The sequence below is a fragment of the Typha latifolia genome, chromosome 1 (assembly GCF_019914945.1).
Source record: "Typha latifolia isolate L0001 chromosome 1, TyphaL0001v2, whole genome shotgun sequence".
Classification (NCBI taxonomy): Eukaryota; Viridiplantae; Streptophyta; class Magnoliopsida; order Poales; family Typhaceae; genus Typha; species Typha latifolia.
In genome coordinates, this window is record NC_133086.1 from 7,799,249 (window position 1) to 7,817,610 (window position 18,362).

At 41.1% G+C, this 18,362-nt stretch overlaps 2 protein-coding genes across 2 annotated transcripts; one reads left to right on the top strand and one right to left on the bottom strand.

Annotated features, from left to right (window-relative positions):
• Positions 1 to 7,127: 7,127 nt before the first annotated feature.
• LOC140780584 (omega-3 fatty acid desaturase, chloroplastic-like) lies at positions 7,128 to 10,042 on the top strand. The gene is made up of 8 exons (XM_073126228.1): positions 7,128 to 8,014; positions 8,098 to 8,187; positions 8,293 to 8,359; positions 8,465 to 8,557; positions 8,648 to 8,833; positions 8,931 to 9,011; positions 9,354 to 9,491; positions 9,593 to 10,042. The coding sequence occupies exons 1-8, from the start codon at positions 7,512 to 7,514 to the stop codon at positions 9,782 to 9,784; spliced, it is 1,350 nt and encodes a 449-aa protein (XP_072982329.1). The 5' UTR covers positions 7,128 to 7,511; the 3' UTR covers positions 9,785 to 10,042.
• A 4,683-nt stretch (positions 10,043 to 14,725) lies between these two features.
• On the bottom strand, positions 14,726 to 17,102 carry LOC140780585 (zinc finger CCCH domain-containing protein 33-like). Its single transcript, XM_073126229.1, has one exon. The coding sequence runs from the start codon at positions 16,652 to 16,654 to the stop codon at positions 14,891 to 14,893; it is 1,764 nt and encodes a 587-aa protein (XP_072982330.1). The 5' UTR covers positions 16,655 to 17,102; the 3' UTR covers positions 14,726 to 14,890.
• Between the last annotated feature and the right edge of the window lie 1,260 nt (positions 17,103 to 18,362).

The window sequence follows — 18,362 nt, forward strand, 5'->3', positions numbered from 1 at the left end:
TCGAGTTGAGTGTTCAAATAAAAATTGGTCATTTAAAAATGGCTGCTTTACTTGCATGAGGAGTAGCAAATGTGGATTGAAGCAGTGTTCTTAACTTGTAAGAACACCTTTAGCAGAAAGAAAAATTGCAAAAACTGTGATCCAACTTTTAAGAATGCGTTTGGGCAAAAAGGAAAGTGTAGAGATAAGAGTTAGAATCACTTGAGAAGGCCTTCACGGAAAGGCTCATCTTTTTGCATGAGATTCAAACACACTAGGGGCATTTGAACATGAGTTTTCGATGCCATTTTAAGAACTTCTATTAGGCCTCGTTCATGTGTTGAATAAGGTTAAAATATAAATAAGAATTTCTATTTATTATTATAAAAAATAAGAGATTTATTATAGAAATAATTATTTCTATGTTCACTTGTATTATAAAATAATAGTATAAAATTATTTTTAATATGATATAAAGTGAAGAAAAAAATATTTTTTAATGAAACTATAATAAATATAGTTTGATTTGATATAAAGTAGATTGATGATATTAAAGATATATTGGTAATTTAGTTAGTGTGTGATATAAGATATAATTTTAATAAATAATATTTATATATATAATCTAATTATTATGATGTTTAGCTATTATTTTAAAATAAGGAATTGTATTCTAAAATAAAGAAATTGTTATTGCTAAAATAAACAGAGTCTTAAAGGACAGTTTAAAGACCTTTAATGACAGGTTCTTAGACTTAACCCCAGGCCATCTTTTGGAGAAATTGATTTAATTATCTTGAGATTAAAATGACTAAGGTAGAAGGTTTTTAAAGATCTTAAATCCTAGGAGCTTTATTGAAAAAAAGAAAAAGAATAAATACGATCTACTTCATTGTTAGAGATACATTATAAAGATCTAGAAGGCATAAAATTTTTTTACCCAACACAGATATGGATTCGAATACGGGTAGAGTTTTTTAAAAGAAAATCCTTATACAAATTTGGATACGATTAGGTTTGCTAAAAACCCGGATATTAATATAAGTTTTTAGATAAAAAAAAATATTGAATATCCATTACCTACATATTATTTAAATAATTTATCATTTTTAGTTTGTTTAGTTAGATGGTAAATATTTATATTGTTACTAATGATATATTCTATGTTATTTGTAAAGACTGATTTTGCTAACTTTATATGTATTATTATTTTATTTAAAAAATAGTATTTTGTGTTAGTTGTGTATAAAAAGAGGTCATAATTTGTTTAAAATTTGATTATTGCTCGTTTAAGATCTGATCATTTATTTAAAAATTTAGAATATGACTCTAAATTCTGCTATTCAATTCGTTTTCATCTCTCCGTTTAAAATCCGATCATTTATTTAAAAATTTAGAATATGACTTTAAATTTTGCTATCCTTCTAATACCCATATTCGTATTTGAATTTGTATACAGACTAAAAATATAGATTCAAATATAGATTGAGTACTATTCAATTTGTTTTCATCTCTAATTCTACATCTATTCATGGTGAGACGTGGGTGTTTGAAATGGAGAAGTTCTAACATAGTTTACGAACCGTTTACACATGGAGTGCCTTATCATGCGATCTAGTCAACAAGAAGAATTTTGTCCATTAGCCGTTGATGTTACAGCGAGAAAGAGTTAATAAGTATATCTTATACCTATACTTTTTTATATGAAAATGATTCGATTTATACACTTAGTTGATAGGTGTTTTAGAAGCAATGGGCGATTCTCCATTCAAATTAAATATAAGTGGGCCATGAATCCCTTTGTTGTGCTGCACGAGGTAAACTCTTTGAATTGGGATTGAAGCCAATTTAAAACTATTCGAATTCCTTAAGCCAGTTGACCAAACAAAACTTTAAAATCCTCCAACTCATCCTTCACATTAGTATGCAAATGCCCATCAATTTTTTTTCTCTCTTTTACGTTTTGTAACAACCAACGGAGAACAAAAAAAGTCATTCAAAGGTTTTTTTTTTTTTTTTTTAATGCCATTTTTTGAGCAATTGCTTGAATAAAACGAGCTTTCCAGTTCCAAATTTCTTTAACATTCATGACAAAAACGATGGACCTTTCTCTTATGATGATTCCTATATTATTAAGAAAAAAGAAAAAGGGCATACTCAAATGGGTAATAGTACACTGTTAGTCCATAGTACAAGAGGTTGCCAATTGTAATTGTATTAAAATAATTTAATTCATGTCAGTATTTGAGTACGATCGTCGCCATTGATGCAAGCAATAAGGGTTGACCACCGGCTGCTTAGCAAGACCAGCGGCATGCCCATGGTTTCTATCTTATTATTAATAGCAAATCATCAGGTATCTCAATCATTCGACTGCTCATGTATGGTCTTAAGATATCTTCTTCATTTAGTTTATTAAATTCCTGGGAGTCTTAAGTTCACCGAGAATCAAAAGAGATGATACAATCAAGTTCAAGGGGAAGTGAGTAATATTCAACTCCTAGGAACACAAAAATTTAATGCCCACTAAAAGCGGCAGCTTAATCGAAAATACTGAGGGTATTTATGGGAATGTTTTGAATCCTCTTCAAAAATAATGTTAGTGAACTCATGGTGGGTTGCAACAGTGAGGGATTTGAGAAGAGGGCCTGAGCTCAGAGTGATGGGCACACTCGTAATGGGAACCGGTTTACCCTAATTGTTCTTTGCAATGATCCCAAATTCACCAATTTTGTTAAGTGGGTCTCAACAAAGCCGAGCAAAGTTGATTTTGAGGTACCCATTGGTTAGGGGCATCAGTTTGCCATTCGCTCCTTGCTGGTGGTGCCAACATGATCACCTTCTTTGTCATAATATTCAATGGTCATTTGAAGCAACGATGGCACGACTCGTGTTAACCGCCGGCCGGCACAGCACGGCACGGCACGTGCCGCGGCATTTACCGACCGTGCCGTAAGAAAAGGAGAGAAAAATGTACCACATTAGATGTCGCCGTCGCCGCTGGCCTTTGTTGTTGCCTAGGAGTGTAAACGAGCCAAGCCTGAGCGAGCCGGCTCAGGCTCAGGCTCAGGCTCGGCTCGAAATTAGTTTCGAGCCTCATAATGTTGCTCAGGCTCGGCTCAGCTCAACCCGAGCCGAGCTCGAGTTGAGCCTAACTGAGCCCGAGCCGAGCCCGAGCAAAGCTCGAGCTCGATTAGAGGCGGTGGTGACGTGGGCGGTGGCGATGTGGGCGGTGGCGACATGGACAGCGGCTTGCCGAAGGAGTCGGAGACGGATGGAGGAGGCCAACGACGGAGGAGGAAGAGGAGGAGGAGGAGGCCGACGGCGACGGAGGAGGAGGCCGACGGCGACGGAGGAGGAGGCCGACGGAGGCGGAGGCCAACGGAGGAGGAGGCCGACGGAGAGGAAGGCGTGGCGCCGTGGTGGTGGCTTGCCGTCGTTGCCGATGGAGGCCGACGGGGAGGGAAGAGTGAAGGTGATCAGGTGGATGAGGGTGAGAGTGAAGATGAGGGTGGGGTGGGGGAATTGAGGATGGGGAAGGTGGTGATGGGAAAGGTGAAGTAATTAACGAGGGTGGGGTAGGTGAGGGTAGGTGAGGGTGGGGTAGGTGAGGGTGATGAATATTGTGTTACGGGTGAGAATGAGTTAGTGAGGGACACGTGGCAATATTTGTATGCCACGTGTCCTTAGTCATATGGAGTCGGGCTATCGAGCCTATCGAGCCGAGCCCGAGCGAGCCGGCTCCGCTCGGCTCGGCTCGATATTAATTTTGAGCCTATTATGATGGCTCGAGCTCGGCTCGGCTCTGATCGAGCCGAGCCGGACTCGAGCTTCACCCGAGCCAAGCCCGAGCCGAGCCCGAGCTGCTCGTCAAGCCTGACAGCCCTATTGTTGCCGCTCCTGATCGCCGTCGCCGCTCGCCCGAGCTCACGTCGGGTGCCCTAGCCGAGGGAGGGGAAGAGAGAGAGAGAGAGAGATAGGGCACCCGACGTGAACTCAAGCGAGCGGCGACGGCGACAGCGAGCTCGACGACGAGATCGATAGCGAAGCTATTAGGAGGGGTGCCATGCGACACCCCTCGTGCCACGTGCTGGTACGCCGCGGGCACGACTCCTTGATTTGAAGAGCTACCTATGTCATGCGTTATGGCTTTCCCTTAACCCTTGCAAAGCAAATTGTGGTCCAGGCTTTCTCAACCATCCAAATGGTGGTAGCCACTATAGCTTTGGATTTTCTTTGATTCCCACCTAAGTGAGCCCAATCATAAACAATCCAGTTGTCCAATGTGAATGTCTACTGCTAAATTAAATTATGGGCAATGATCTCCCATACCTCAAGTGCATATCTATAGTTATATAAGAGATGTTTCATACTCTTTCCACATAGGCGACATATTGGAGACAGATCAGTTAGGTCAATGTGTAGACTATCGAGGGGAGCTCTTATAGGCATTTTTTGACTTTTCATATGAATTTTTTGACCGTAGGGTTTACCCTAAGCCTCTAAAAAGAGCTCCACTATGGCTCATGCAATTCAGCTTTGGGTCGCAGATGGATTTGTCCCTACCTACCTTTCCTTTTAAGGTAAGGCCACTAGATCCACCTATCTTCCATAGGCCCAACCCTCAGTCCTACTAAGGAGTTTTGAAAGGTACGACCAAAGGCTTCCCTAATTGGAGACTCATCCTAAATAAATATAGAGATAAATCCATCAACCATTGTTTCATTACTTAGGATATTAATGTTCACAAATGAAGGCATGTGAGCCAGAGGGGCAGTTGTAGCTTAGGAGTCGTATAGAATCGTCAACCATATTTTTATTTCTAAATGTTTAGTTCCCTCTTTCATAGTATTGGCCACAGCCTATATCGCACTCCAAGCTCAAGAGGAGCCTTTTTAAATTGGCTATTTTGGAACTAGGTATCCATCTTACCGTATTTATCCGCTGGCCCGATAAGGACAAGGTATCTCTTTCCACCCAACAAGTTTATAGGCTACATAATTAACAAATTCCTTCTGATTAGTAATTACAATTCGGTCTCGAGAAATCTTAGCTCTCTCCCAAATTGGTAAAAGGGAATTGACCTAAGTCAATATTGAGAGCAGGAATGCCTTTTATAATCTGAAAGGAAAAGGGAAGGCACATACGGAGGCAAGTAATATAGAATTCGTGGATGCTATGGAGGTAGAAAGAACCTCTATGGTTAAAAGGGGACAACTTGTATAGCTAAGTTCCTTCCCTCTTCCTTGTCATAGTTTTTTATAATGCTAACCATCATCATTTAGAATTGTAGAGGCAGCGGTAAGAAAGAGGTTCATGATCAGTACATGGATTAGATGTTATAAACTAGGTTTTTCTTGTTCTACTTGAAACTTATGCTTCAGTGACTAAGGCCTTTGTTTGTGTGTGTAGGCTTGGATATGACTAGGATCACTACTACATTCCTTATATTGGGCTTATGGGGATCGTTATTACTTGGAGGGAAATAGTTGGGGAAGTAACTGTGATCTCTGAGTCTCGCCAAGCAATGCATATAACTCAATTAGATGACAAGCCATGGCTATGGTCGGTTGTGTATGCTAACAACCATGTGAGGAGCAATAGAACCTTTGGACCGAGCTAGGTATGCTTTCTAAATTTTAATTTATCATAACTTGTTTTTTTTTTATCATTTATGAACCCGAAGGTTAGATATGAGCTGAATAAATAGCCAACATTCCCTAAATACAGATGCACTTAGGCCCCACCGAGCTTTTAGCTGCCTAATCTAGGCTTCAAGTCATATGTGTCGCCAAATAATTGCTCCGAATTAAACGCGGCCGAGACTTGCTCTAAGTCATTACGTTGCTAAACTGTTCCTCCAAACTAACCATATTGTCGAGTTATCAACCGAATCAAGCTAAGCTACCAAACTATTAACCACCAAACAATTTCTCTATAATATTATTTGGGGTTAGAGTTGAATCAATGACCTCCTTAATCATGGAAAAGATACCTACCAACTTTACTAGAGTTGGTTGGTAATTTATGATAACTTGTCTCTAGTGATTTCAATACTTTATTGTTTGTGGATAACAAATTTAATACAGGTGATGTGATGTTGGATGTTAAAGCTAGAGGTTTATTTCCATAATAGCAAGCTCCACTATTTTTAACCATGCTTCTCCTCTAATCACTCTTGACAAGTTGTTTAACAAGGTTATAGAATACAATGAGCGTAGTGATGCTAATGATAATAGCTGGAATGGTAATTTATATGACAACCCTGTCCATAGATTTAACTATTCTATTACTGGAGCAAGAAGACCCTTGGCTAAGAGGAATAGAAGTTGTATGGGTAACATTGATAAGCACCTCAATAGGGTCAAAACCAGATTAAAGATCTTGAATTACTAGATGCTAGTGGCAGCTCTAATTGAGATGATAGGAGGAGGCCGAGAGGTTTGAATAATCTTTAGATTGTTCTTAATCGTTCATCAGATTAATATCATGTGATGTCAAAGATCTAGAGTTAAATTAGTTAAGAATGGGGATCTTAATGCTAGGTTTTTCCACACTTCTGCTATCGTTGTGTATGATGATAATAACATTTGGTTGGAGGATAAAGGATTTGATTAAAGATACCTTCCCTATCTTTTACCAGACTCTTTGTGCTGCTGAAGTGATCGGAGTTACCCACTTGATTGGGCGGCTATACTAGTCAGTAAGTCAGTATAGGCCCTGAGCTTGCTCATCTGAGCACTAATTGGTCTTGCTTGTTTTGAGTTTAGAAACTCCCGAACTAGTTCAGGGACTCCTAAATTAATTTCATAATTAAATTTTTTTTTTATAAATTTACGTTTTAAAAAATAAGACTAACTAATTAAGTTTGGAACTTAACGACAAACTATAAAGTGAAAGTGACGGCCGTTAACGTTAAGTGTTCTGTGCCACTCCCATTTCTCTCCTGGTATCCACCCACATGATCCACGTGAATCTCCAATTCAACACCCAAACCATATAAAACTTCTAATTTTACCGGTTGCCGTCGTCATCACCGTCCACTGACCAGGCCGACGTCGTTGTCCCCTTCCTCAAGTCCTCATCACGCCATTAAGGCCAAAACGGTAACTCCTACTTATACAAGGATCAAGAACGTCGGCCCAGACGGGAACCGACCTCGAAATTCTACCGTTTGCGGGTCCCACACGTACGAGAGTCCGCCGGCGGTCAAAGTTTCATACGGCGACGGCGTCCAACTCCGCACGTGGCGTCTCACACGACCGTGTTATTGCCTTCGTTTTCCTCTCCTACCTTCCTATCATTGAGGAGGCCATCGAGTGACAGAGTTTATAAATCCCACCTATTCTCGCTGCAACTTAGTACAAAAATTAGAGAGATTTAAGAGAGAGAGACAGACAGACAGACAGACAGACAGACAGACAGGCAGACAGAGAGCTGAACCCTGGATAAACCTCTGAAGCTTTGAAGGAGTAGAAGAGGAGAGGGTAAAGTAGCCACCTTTTAGGAATAAAGGAGCCGCCTTTGCTGCAATGGCGAGTCGGGTTCTATCCGGAAGGTGTGGTTTGAACCCCCTCCCGGCCAAATCTCGAGTACCCACTTCGCCTTTCATACAATCCATTAGCCTTAAGGCTCCAGGGAAGAGGATTCTCCAATGCCCACCCATCGAATCCGTCGAATCCGGAGCAATTCAGAGGAATTGGGCTCTTCGAGTGAGCGCACCGTTGAAGGTGGTGTCGTCTGAAGAAGACAAGAGCAGTTGGGTCAAGGGCAACGAGAATAATACGGAGAAAAAGGAGGAGTTTGATCCTGGGATGCCGCCGCCATTTGGGCTCGCAGAGATCCGAGCTGCGATTCCGAAGCACTGCTGGGTGAAGAATCCATGGAAGTCTATGAGTTTTGTCGTAAGAGATGTGGCTGTAGTCGTTGGGTTGGCGGCGGCGGCCGCCTATATCAATAGTTGGATTGTGTGGCCGCTCTATTGGATTGCGCAGGGGACCATGTTCTGGGCTCTATTTGTTCTTGGCCATGATTGGTATGCCTAGATGTGGTAGATTCAATCTTTCCATTGTTAGATTTAGTTCGTAGTAGATTGAATTCGATAATTCCATTTTGCAGTGGGCATGGTAGCTTTTCAAATAATCCAAAGTTGAATAGTGTTCTCGGGCATTTGCTCCACTCCTCTATTCTTGTTCCTTACCATGGATGGTATGATCTCTGTTCCCTAATCTGTGTGTTATAAAGGCAAAGATGGTCTCTTTGTAGGCCTAATATATAATAGAGTTTTCTTCTTCTTCTTCTTCTTCTCTTCAGGAGGATAAGTCACAGGACTCATCACCAGAACCATGGACATGTGGAGAACGACGAGTCGTGGCACCCGGTTTGTAAATTGCTTATACTTGCCATGGATAAAATATTTATGCTATCTCTGAACGGCGTAAGTGATGATTTTTCTTTTTCCCCTTCATCTTGGTTCTAATGGCAGCTGCCTGAGAAGCTATATAGGAGCTTAGATACAGTGACCCAAAAGCTACGGTTTACCTTGCCTTTCCCAATGCTTGCTTACCCCTTATACCTGGTAAGCTTCCTCATCTATACGACGAGTTATCAAAATTATGATGGTAGGAAATCTAATTTAGCTTACCTTTTATTCCATGTTGCTCAACAGTGGGTGAGGACTCCAGGGAAGGAAGGTTCGCACTTCCACCCGAGCAGTGATCTGTTCCTTCCAAGTGAGAAGAAGGATGTAATAACATCGACGGCATGCTGGACTGCCATGGTGGCGGTGCTCGCTGGGTTAACTTGGATGATGGGCCCTCTTCAGATGCTTAAGCTTTATGCAGTTCCATACTGGGTTTGTTCATGCTATTAATTTTCTCACTAATAGCACAATTCAGAGTGATGCAGGTTATGAGTTATAACTAAAGAATTTATTGTTGATTGGAATGCAGATCTTTGTTATGTGGTTGGATTTTGTGACATACTTGCATCATCATGGGCATGAAGGCAAACTTCCATGGTATCGTGGAAAGGTATTAGTTTATCGTTTTGATACTTTAAAATGTGAATTCATGTGTCTCTAGACTATTATCACATACTTACATGAAACAATACCTGTTGTATTTTTATGTGAGGGAAGTAACTGTTTTTGCTACTCAAAAGAGGCTGTATTGTATTCATCAAGAAATAATGCAGTTGGTAACATAAAGGAATTGTTTTGCTATTGTTGGTATTACGAAATAGAACATTAAGCATGTATATTTATATAGCTCGACTTGCAGATTAATTAGTAGTCTTCAGTTATTGCTGTTATTAGTATTTGCACTTGCTTGAGAATGGATTTTTGATGATAGTACTCTTTGGTTTCCTTCTAGGAATGGAGTTATCTGCGAGGAGGGTTGACGACACTTGATCGGGACTATGGTTGGATCAATAACATCCACCATGACATTGGGACTCATGTGATACATCACCTCTTCCCACAGATACCACACTACCATCTAGTTGAAGCAGTGAGTAGATTTAATTGCAATTTCTCCCTCATTGTTTCTAAATAGCAATTGATGTTAATTATGCTGACAAGAATTTTGTGTGCTTTGTATCAATGTATCAGACTGAAGCAGCAAAACCAGTGCTCGGAAAGTACTACAGGGAACCAGAGAAGTCTGCACCATTCCCATTTCACCTATTCGGAGTACTAGCAAGGAGCTTGAAGCATGATCACTATGTAAGTGACACCGGAGATGTCGTCTACTACCAGACTGACCGTGAAGTGAATAGTGATTCACAGAGTAAATCAAATTGATTCAATAGCATGATAGGACTTCTGATACATAATTTATCCAACCTGCAATTCAACAAAGCTGGATATTTATTTTTCTGGCTTTCACTCCCTGCTTCTCATTAAATCCTCCTCATTTTTTGCATGAATCTGTTGTACTATGGTACACGAGATTGTAATTTGTTGTGCTTGCAAAAGAGATCATCTACAGCATAGCAGACTTGTAATTCTTTTTCATTGGAATAAGAAACTAATAAAGAATACAGAACAGCTTGAGTGAAATTATGTAGATTGTCAACTAGAGTAGATTTTTAAGGTCATTTGAGCTTGTACATTCATTTCCTCTAGTAAAATAGAGAGAAATTGCTTGCTTATGATCCAATCATACCTCTTTCCTCTTGCTGAATTAAAGACTGTATAAAGACTGTAGGATAAACAGGAGCCATCACTTATCCATCTCTCTTGTGGCTTGAAATACTTTGGATGCATGTGGAGTTGCATCAATGGTGTCATTGTTTGACAGAGAAACTGCGCGCAATTTTCTTCAATAGAGAAAACTGCATTAAAATTGCTTGCGTGTTTACTTAAGATTGTGAATGCTAAATCTTCAAACTTACCACCTAATTGTCAACGAGATTTTGAGACCTTAACATTTCTTCCCTTGAATGCATGGTCAATTTATGGGTTTTCTTGGCAATGCACTTGTCATTTTGAAAATTTCAGACTGCTGTTATCTCACACACTTATAATCATTCTAAAACATTTTGTTTTTTTTTTACTATGGAAACTTCTACTGTTTCTTGGTCAAAAGAAATAATCAGCTATTGAAGTAAAGGTGTATAATTGATAAAATTATGGTGTAAACTTGATCCTTGACTATAAATACATGCTACTTAGAAGGCATGGATTGATGAAATTGAACAAAAGCAAGAGTGTGAGCAACCAGATTATGGCAGAAGGCATAGACTGGTAAAATATGATTCTTGAGACTTCAAGAAAGCATGAGTTGATAGAGATGCAAAATATACTACAAAAGATCCAAAATATTTTCCTAATAAAAAATTCCTGCATGGGCAATGCTTTAGGTTTCCCATCACCTCAACTACCAAGAATAAAACTTTTTAAAACAAAGAGGAAAACTTTTACAACGGCTCATATATAACTACTAATTTTCTTGAGAGTTATAGTTTAAAAACCCTACCAAATAAATCACTATTCTAGTATTAGAATAAACTTTGAGAGTATCCATAGTTCCATCATACCAAACCTTTAGTTGCAATCTAATATGTGAAATTGGAAGACCACCAACCAAATGGACCACTTTGGAACCCCACAAACCTACACCTTTTTCAGACCACCAAACAGTCTTTGGCCATTGTTCAAATAAAGAACCCGCCACAACACTCTTCTTTTCTCTCTTTTTATCACACTTAACAGCATCTTCTACTGTTGCTTCTGCTATTGTCCCCCTGCTTCCTTCTTTCCCTCCTCTCCCAATTCAAATTTCTTCTACTTCTCACTTCACTCAAGAAGGCTATCACCATGAAATTCTCTTCCTCCTCCTCATCCTTGTACTGCGGCGGCCCGAAGGAGACCGCATTCGGATGCCTCTCGGGCCTTCTCCATCGCTTTCTCTCCGGTGGTAGTCTCTGCAACCAGAATTACAACAATAGAGGTAAAGTTAATCACAATGACGAGCAAACGCAGACGCAGAGTAGTAGTATCGTGGCCCGGCTTATGGGTCTAGAATCGATGCCAGTTGCGAGAAGCGGCCGTTCGCCGACATACTTGATCAGGCAGGAGAATGAGGAATTCTTGATTCTAAGCTTCAGTCCTGATGACAATTGTGAGAGCTTTGCATTGGAAGGGATGAAAGGAGGGAAGAAGGCCAACAAGAGAAAGCAAGATATGGAAAACAGATCTCAGAATTCTTGGAGTCCTACTTCTGTTTTCGATCACCCCAATGTCGATTTCGACTTGTTCGTCGAACCTGAATCTCCTGTCTCAGGTACTGCTGCTATATCTAATCAAATTCTAGTTCCTAAGTGCAGCAATATGGTGCGAGTGTTGAATTCTCTAGATGGTGAAGAGCAGCAGAGCTCAAGAAGAAAATTATCATCACATTTGGAGAATGGTTACTGCTCACCTTCAAGCAAATTGGAAGAATCACCTTGTGGAAGTGAAGGAATGCAGCCAGTTGATGGTAGAAGGAAAGTGACCAGCATTTGTGAGCACGTCTGTAGAGTGGCAGAGGAGGAATTGAAGAGGTCAAGATGGGTTACATTAGAGAGGTGGACATCAGAAGAAGAGGCTGAGGAGATTGCAGTTGCAATAGGGATGGAGATTTTTGATTTACTACTCTGTGAGGAAGCATCTGAGCTTTCAAATCATATTGCTAAATTATAAAATTGTACAGTTATTTAACTCTTTTTTTTTTTTTCTTTTTCCCTATTTTCCAACCTTCTACTGTGTATATAACTAAAGGAGTGAAACAAGTAGAAGCAGTCCTAAACCCATAGCAAGAACAAATAAAATAGCAGTGGATGATAATAACTAGATATTAACAAAGTTAGTAGCAATACCAATTTGAGAAAACCATAATTAAAATGCAAGAAGTAGAGAACTACTAATTACTCAAAACAACCACAAGTAAAAATACTAAAGATATACAAACCACAAAAAATTAGAGAATAAGAGATGAGATTTAAGCGGTTTGGTAATACGCCTATATTCATGGACCGATGTGAAATTTTAATTCACTAATATATATATGTGAAAAATATAAATATGCTTTAAAATATATCATAATAATATTTATGTGTAACTTTAGAGAGAAAACTCTTAGAGTCTCAAACTTACGATGCAAAAGCTCTCAGACTCGAGCATGCAAACAAATTTATAGCCCTTCGAACACACAATTTTAAATTATATATATAACTAGAAATTTATTATAGGATTATTTTGATAATGTTTTTACTGTTAAAAAGTGAAAGGTGAGAGGTAGAACCAATTCTAGTCATTACATTAAACAAAGAAAGAGAAATTAAAGATAAATATTAAATTATTTATTTGGGAGTATTTGGTTAGTAGAAAACGAGGAAAGAAAACAGTTATTTGTAAAAAATTCTCAACTTAAAACACAAATCATTTTATTCAACTCTATAACTCTCTAAACGTCAAACTCCCACCCAACCTAAGAGTGAAAAACCTGAATAAAATATCAATCTCTCACATCAATGCATGTATTTCATGGGGAGACTAAATCAAGCACTTAACTCAGTAATAATTAACCTCCTCTACTCTAGGGAAATGTCAATTCTACAATAGGTATTCATATTTGTTATTTTTAAAAATAAAATTTTTATTTTAAAAATAATTATTCTTACGTTCACATGTATTCAAAAATAAGGGTATAATATTTATCTTTAATATAATATAAAGTGAATGAAAAGATGAAAAAAAAAAGTATTTTATTTCTTATAAAATTATCATGAATATTCTTTGATTAGGTATAAAATAGGTTGGTGGGATAGATATCGAGGGTCGGTTTTGACGCACATGGTCAAATTATTTGGTTCCAATAGTGATATTAGAACGAAGATTTGTGTACCTGTGGAATGAGACTTATAAATGCTCGGCAAATTAGCAGTAATTAAAATTTTGGGTGGAGGAAAAAAATTAAGAGAGAGGAACCCAAACGACAGAATCTGAGCAACAAGACGAGCTCAGATGTAACTTTCATATCTTACTACAAATCCAAAGTAGCAAGTAATGTTGGATGGGGGCTTCCATGCCTCAAAGGTTACCATCATGTTTGCAACGAGATTCAATATCCAACACAAACGTTTGAAGAATTCTCCAAGCAATTTAATGCAAGCCAGGAAGAAAGCTTCACAGATGGAAAGATTCAAATCCTGCTGATAACAATGGAATTCTCACTGCTAGATTTCTTTGTCATGACGAAAGATGTTTGAATTATTTAGATGACTCACAGTTAAATTGTTTCTATATATTAAACATTCCTACATCACAATCAATCTATTTATATAATTAGTCTTAACTTTCTCCAGATGATATTTAATTAATTATAAGTAATGCAAACCAAACCAAGTATAGAAGTAAATATTTATAAAAAAAATGATCTATTTGTGCATAAAATATGGTGGCCAGCATTTGAAAAATTAAAAGTAAAAGGAGTGTAGAACTAGGCAAAGACTGTATGTAGAAGTGTCCAAAGATTTGATCCAGTGGCAGATTTCTTTGGAAAATTATAACTAATTAGTCCAAAGATTTGATCTTTGTTTAACATCTATAACTATTTTAGGTTAACTTTGGGTGGTTAAGTGCCTAAGTGATACAAAATAAAAGTTTGAGAGGGTAAAATGAATTAATTTAAATTAATAACAACTTCTAAGATAAAAGGAAAATGATGATAGACCAGGGTATGAAATAGAATTAAAACATTTTATCCAACTAGTGCTATACTGCTATTCGTATGGATAGTAATCACTTCCAATATATTAAGAGAATATGGTTTGATATATTTGGGGATTTTAAAAATAGAAAAATTAAATATCCACTAAGCAACATTAGAGATACTGTATTTTAATATCTGATAATATTTGACCGACAAGCGACAAGTTATCCTTATTTGACCTCTGATAAGGGGGGGTGTTTATGCACGAACAAACCCATCATCATCATCTCACCGAAAGAAGAGAGAATAACAAACAAGAATAGTACAGAGCAAAGTAATTAATAGCATCAAGAGCATTCGATATATCTATAATATCCAAATCCATGACATAGAGAAGAAGTGATACATCTTATGATCTAATTTCTTCTCCTCTTCTTTTCTCAGGCTCTCAAATTATTCTCGCCATAGTCTTCTTCTACTCCCTCTTGCATATATATATATATATATAATATAATATAATATAATATATGAATAAAAGAACAAGTGGATTGCCTCTGAATAGCTTTTCAGGATCCCTTTGGGTATACATATATTATTCCTAAAATTTAGAGGCAGCCCTTACTAAAACTTATAAATTTGATTCAAGGAAAAAAAAATATAATGAAGAAAAGAACTCGGTCAGTTCATCAATGAGTAGTTGAATTGCAGCTCCTTCAGGCTACCATCTGCTCCTGCTCCATGTAGAATTGCTGCTCCGCCCATGGAGAGAATAGCTCTGTCCCTCGAGAGAGGCGGCCCTCGGTGGCCGCCGGCCCGTCCTTAACTAAAGAATGAACCCAAGTAAAGTCTGGCTCCTCCGGCCCGGGAGCCGCCGTGGCAGGGGTCGGGGCTAAACCGCCAAAGGCAGCGCCTTGGTTGGTGCGGAAGCCGAAAGACGCCGACTTGCGCAGCTTGTTGAGCTCCTCTCCTTGGATTCCCCAATCCAACTTGCCGTTGGGCGAGGCCCAATCGGAGAGGACGGACGGCGCGGCCGCTGCGTTGGTCATCGCGGAGAGCGTAGAATGCCGACCGGCAGCAGCCGCCCCGCGGTCGCAGAAGCTCTGGCTCCGCTTCGCAAAAGCGGAAGCCCTCGAGTTCATGATGGCCTTCGCCATCGAGTGGTCGAGCCCGAACGAAGAATTCGCGCTCACGGGAGGCGAAGCCGGCAAATTCCCTCCGTAGCCGGAAAGCAACTGAGACTGCTGCTTCATCAGAAGCACTGATGGATCAAGAGCCAAGTTATTCATCGCCCAATTCGACCGAGGAGAGGCGGCAGTTGATATCTCATCGATAAGCTTTTGTTGGTATCCCTCCAATCCAAGCAAATCCAAATCGAACTCCAAATCCCTTGCACTCATCGACGCCTTAAGTCGGCACTGCCTCATGGGCGACAAGGGAGAGCTTGGTATCTGCTGCTGCTGCTGCTGCTGCTGCTGCTGCATCATTAGCATCGCCGCCGCCATATCCAACGACGACCTCGGTGATGGGGACGAAACCACCAGCCCCGTTGCGGGATTCACCGTTCTGAGCTCCTCCTTCTTGTGGGCAAAGAAACAAACACGTCGGTTGCATCCAGTCTCGTCCTTGCACAACCTCGTCCTATACTGAGCCGGGTGAAGCCAACTCTCGAACACCCCGTGTGCATACTCGCAGGAATCGCCGTTGCGGCAAGAACCCTTGCGGAACTCCGGGCAGGGGACGCAGCTGTAAAGGTACTTCTTTGGGTCGCGTCTCCTCGCGTTCTCGCCGGGGTGGACGAAGGGGCACTCCGTCCAGTCGTGGGAGTACGCCCTCGAGCAAGGCTTCACCTTGAAGGTGTACATGCGAAATTCGTCGGTGGAGTAGATCCCGTTCTTGATGTCAGGTAGGGTTAGGTCAATTGGGTACTCCTTCTTCTCCTCCTTCTTAGGGGAGGAGGAAGGAGATGGGGCTTTGAGGAGGAGCCGGAGGGAGGAGGTGTTCGAGAAGGAGTGATGGGGGATGAGATCACCGGGGCGGTTTCCGACAGCGTCCAAGGCGTCAACGTCGGCAGAGGCGGCGAGGAGGAGGTGGGCCACGGCGAGGGAGGTGTTGGCGCCGCCGAACGCGGCAAGGTGGAGGGGTGTGGCGCCGTCGGATGGGGAGCGGCGGGTGGCTTCGCAGGGGTGGGAGGAGAGGATGTAGGAAACGACGGCGGCGCTGCCGTAGAGGGCGGCGACCATGAGAGGGGTTCGAATCTCGAGGGACATCCGACGGCCGGCGGAGCGGCCGTACCAGAGGGCGGCGCCAGTGACTGGGTGGTTCTCGTTCTCAACGGCGCGGCGGAAGGCGCCGAGGTCGTCAGAGGAGGCGAGTTCGAGGAGGAAGGCGGTGAGGTCGAGCTCTTCCTTTGGTTTGGACTCGGCCATGGGTGGAGGAGAGGACGGTCGAGAGGAGGGTTTTCTAGGACCGCCGCACATGGTGGTCTCTCTTAGAGAGAGGATGGATGGAATAAGCACTGGAATAAGGAGACGAAGGAAGGGGATTAGTCTAGGAATAAGGTAGTGGATAGCAAGCCGCCGAGGTATTTGGTCTTTGGTCTCCTTTTGTAGGTGGAGGATGATGGGGAATGGATAGAGAAATTTCTATATAACACCCTGCCTTTAAAATAATTTGGTTTCAGTCCTTCCTCACTATTTACATATTACACCCGATCTTTTCCATAAAATTGAGTCGAAAAGCAGCTTGGCAGTGGCCATCAGATTTTTCAGTAAGATTATATATATATATTGTTTAGTATAGTATAATATTCAAGCTGCAAAATTGGTTAATATAGGGTGTGATATGCAAAGTTCTTATATGAGAGAGAGAGAGAGTGAGAGAAAGAGATAAGGGAAGTAGGAGGGAAGGTCGGCTCGGTCTTCTTCTCCTCTCTCTTTCTTCTCTCAATTTCTCTTGGTCAAAAAGGCAACGCTCATGAAGCTGCCTTCTTTCCTCCCCCAACTTTCCTAAATGAAATGACAGCCAAATTCACGCCAAATGAAATGAACATTAAAGAAATACTCCGCGTCAAGATAACGCCGTTTCCTCTCCGTCTACTGACGTGGTCCTTTTTGGACTCGTTCGTGCGGTGGGACCGACAGGATAAGTTTCCTAGTGGCAGCGTGAATAAAGTCCTTGAAAAGAAGGTGTGAAACCGGTAATGCTTTCTTTCTTTCCGAAAGGCCGATGGACTACATCACAGGCGCAGGAACTGGTTGCATTCAAGGTACGTGGCCGGCGTCTACTGGCAAATCATTTCTTTACCTGCAGTTACGGCTGCAGGAGATTTGACTCCTCTTTTCCTGCTTATCGGGAACTGACACGTCACCGAATGGGGACGAAGATATTACTGTCTCCACTTTCCGGAGCCGGACAGGTGCCGGTAACTTTGACTACGTTGACTGGGAGAAGGTCGAGATGTCACGCGGTGCGCGCTGCAGCCGGACCGGTGACGTGGCAGTTTCGTTCGGTGTCAGCATCGCACTCTCCGCTGGGAGAGACGTAAAGAATAAGCGTTAAACGGGAATCCGTTTCCCCCATTTGAATTAACCAGCATTCCGACGGTGAGCTTACCGCTTCCCTGATACGAAGGATTCTTCGGGCAGGAGGTGAAGATAACAGAGTGAATCAGGTCCGTCCATTCCCAACGGCCAGGATGGATGGCCGACCAAATCAATATGGGAAGAGAGGGAGACGATTCTCTAAACACCCAAGATGCAGGAATCTGCTCCAACCCAGGTGCTTGGCAGCTCGTGACTGGCTACAAAAGTCACAAACAGCAGCTGGAATGGACAAACACTTGGTTTATTATTCAGCGAATGAAAATTGAGAGGGGGAGAGAGGAGTTGTCACATCGTTCCATTGAATTTGATGTCAATATCAGTTGATATAGAATTTTAAGGCATAACGATAGCGCTAGGCCACCTAACGCAATAAAAATCCCAGGAAATGTCCCCCTGAATGCCAGAATCAATGCGCACACTCATAAGACAGTATGGGAATTAGGGTTAAAAGGGAACCAATTCAATTCAATTGCCACCCCTCCCCCCCCCATAGGGAGGAGTCCTGAATGCCGAGCAAGATGATGATGATGATGATGATGCTTAGGTTTGGTGGTAAGGATTCATATGTCATCCACTAGCAATT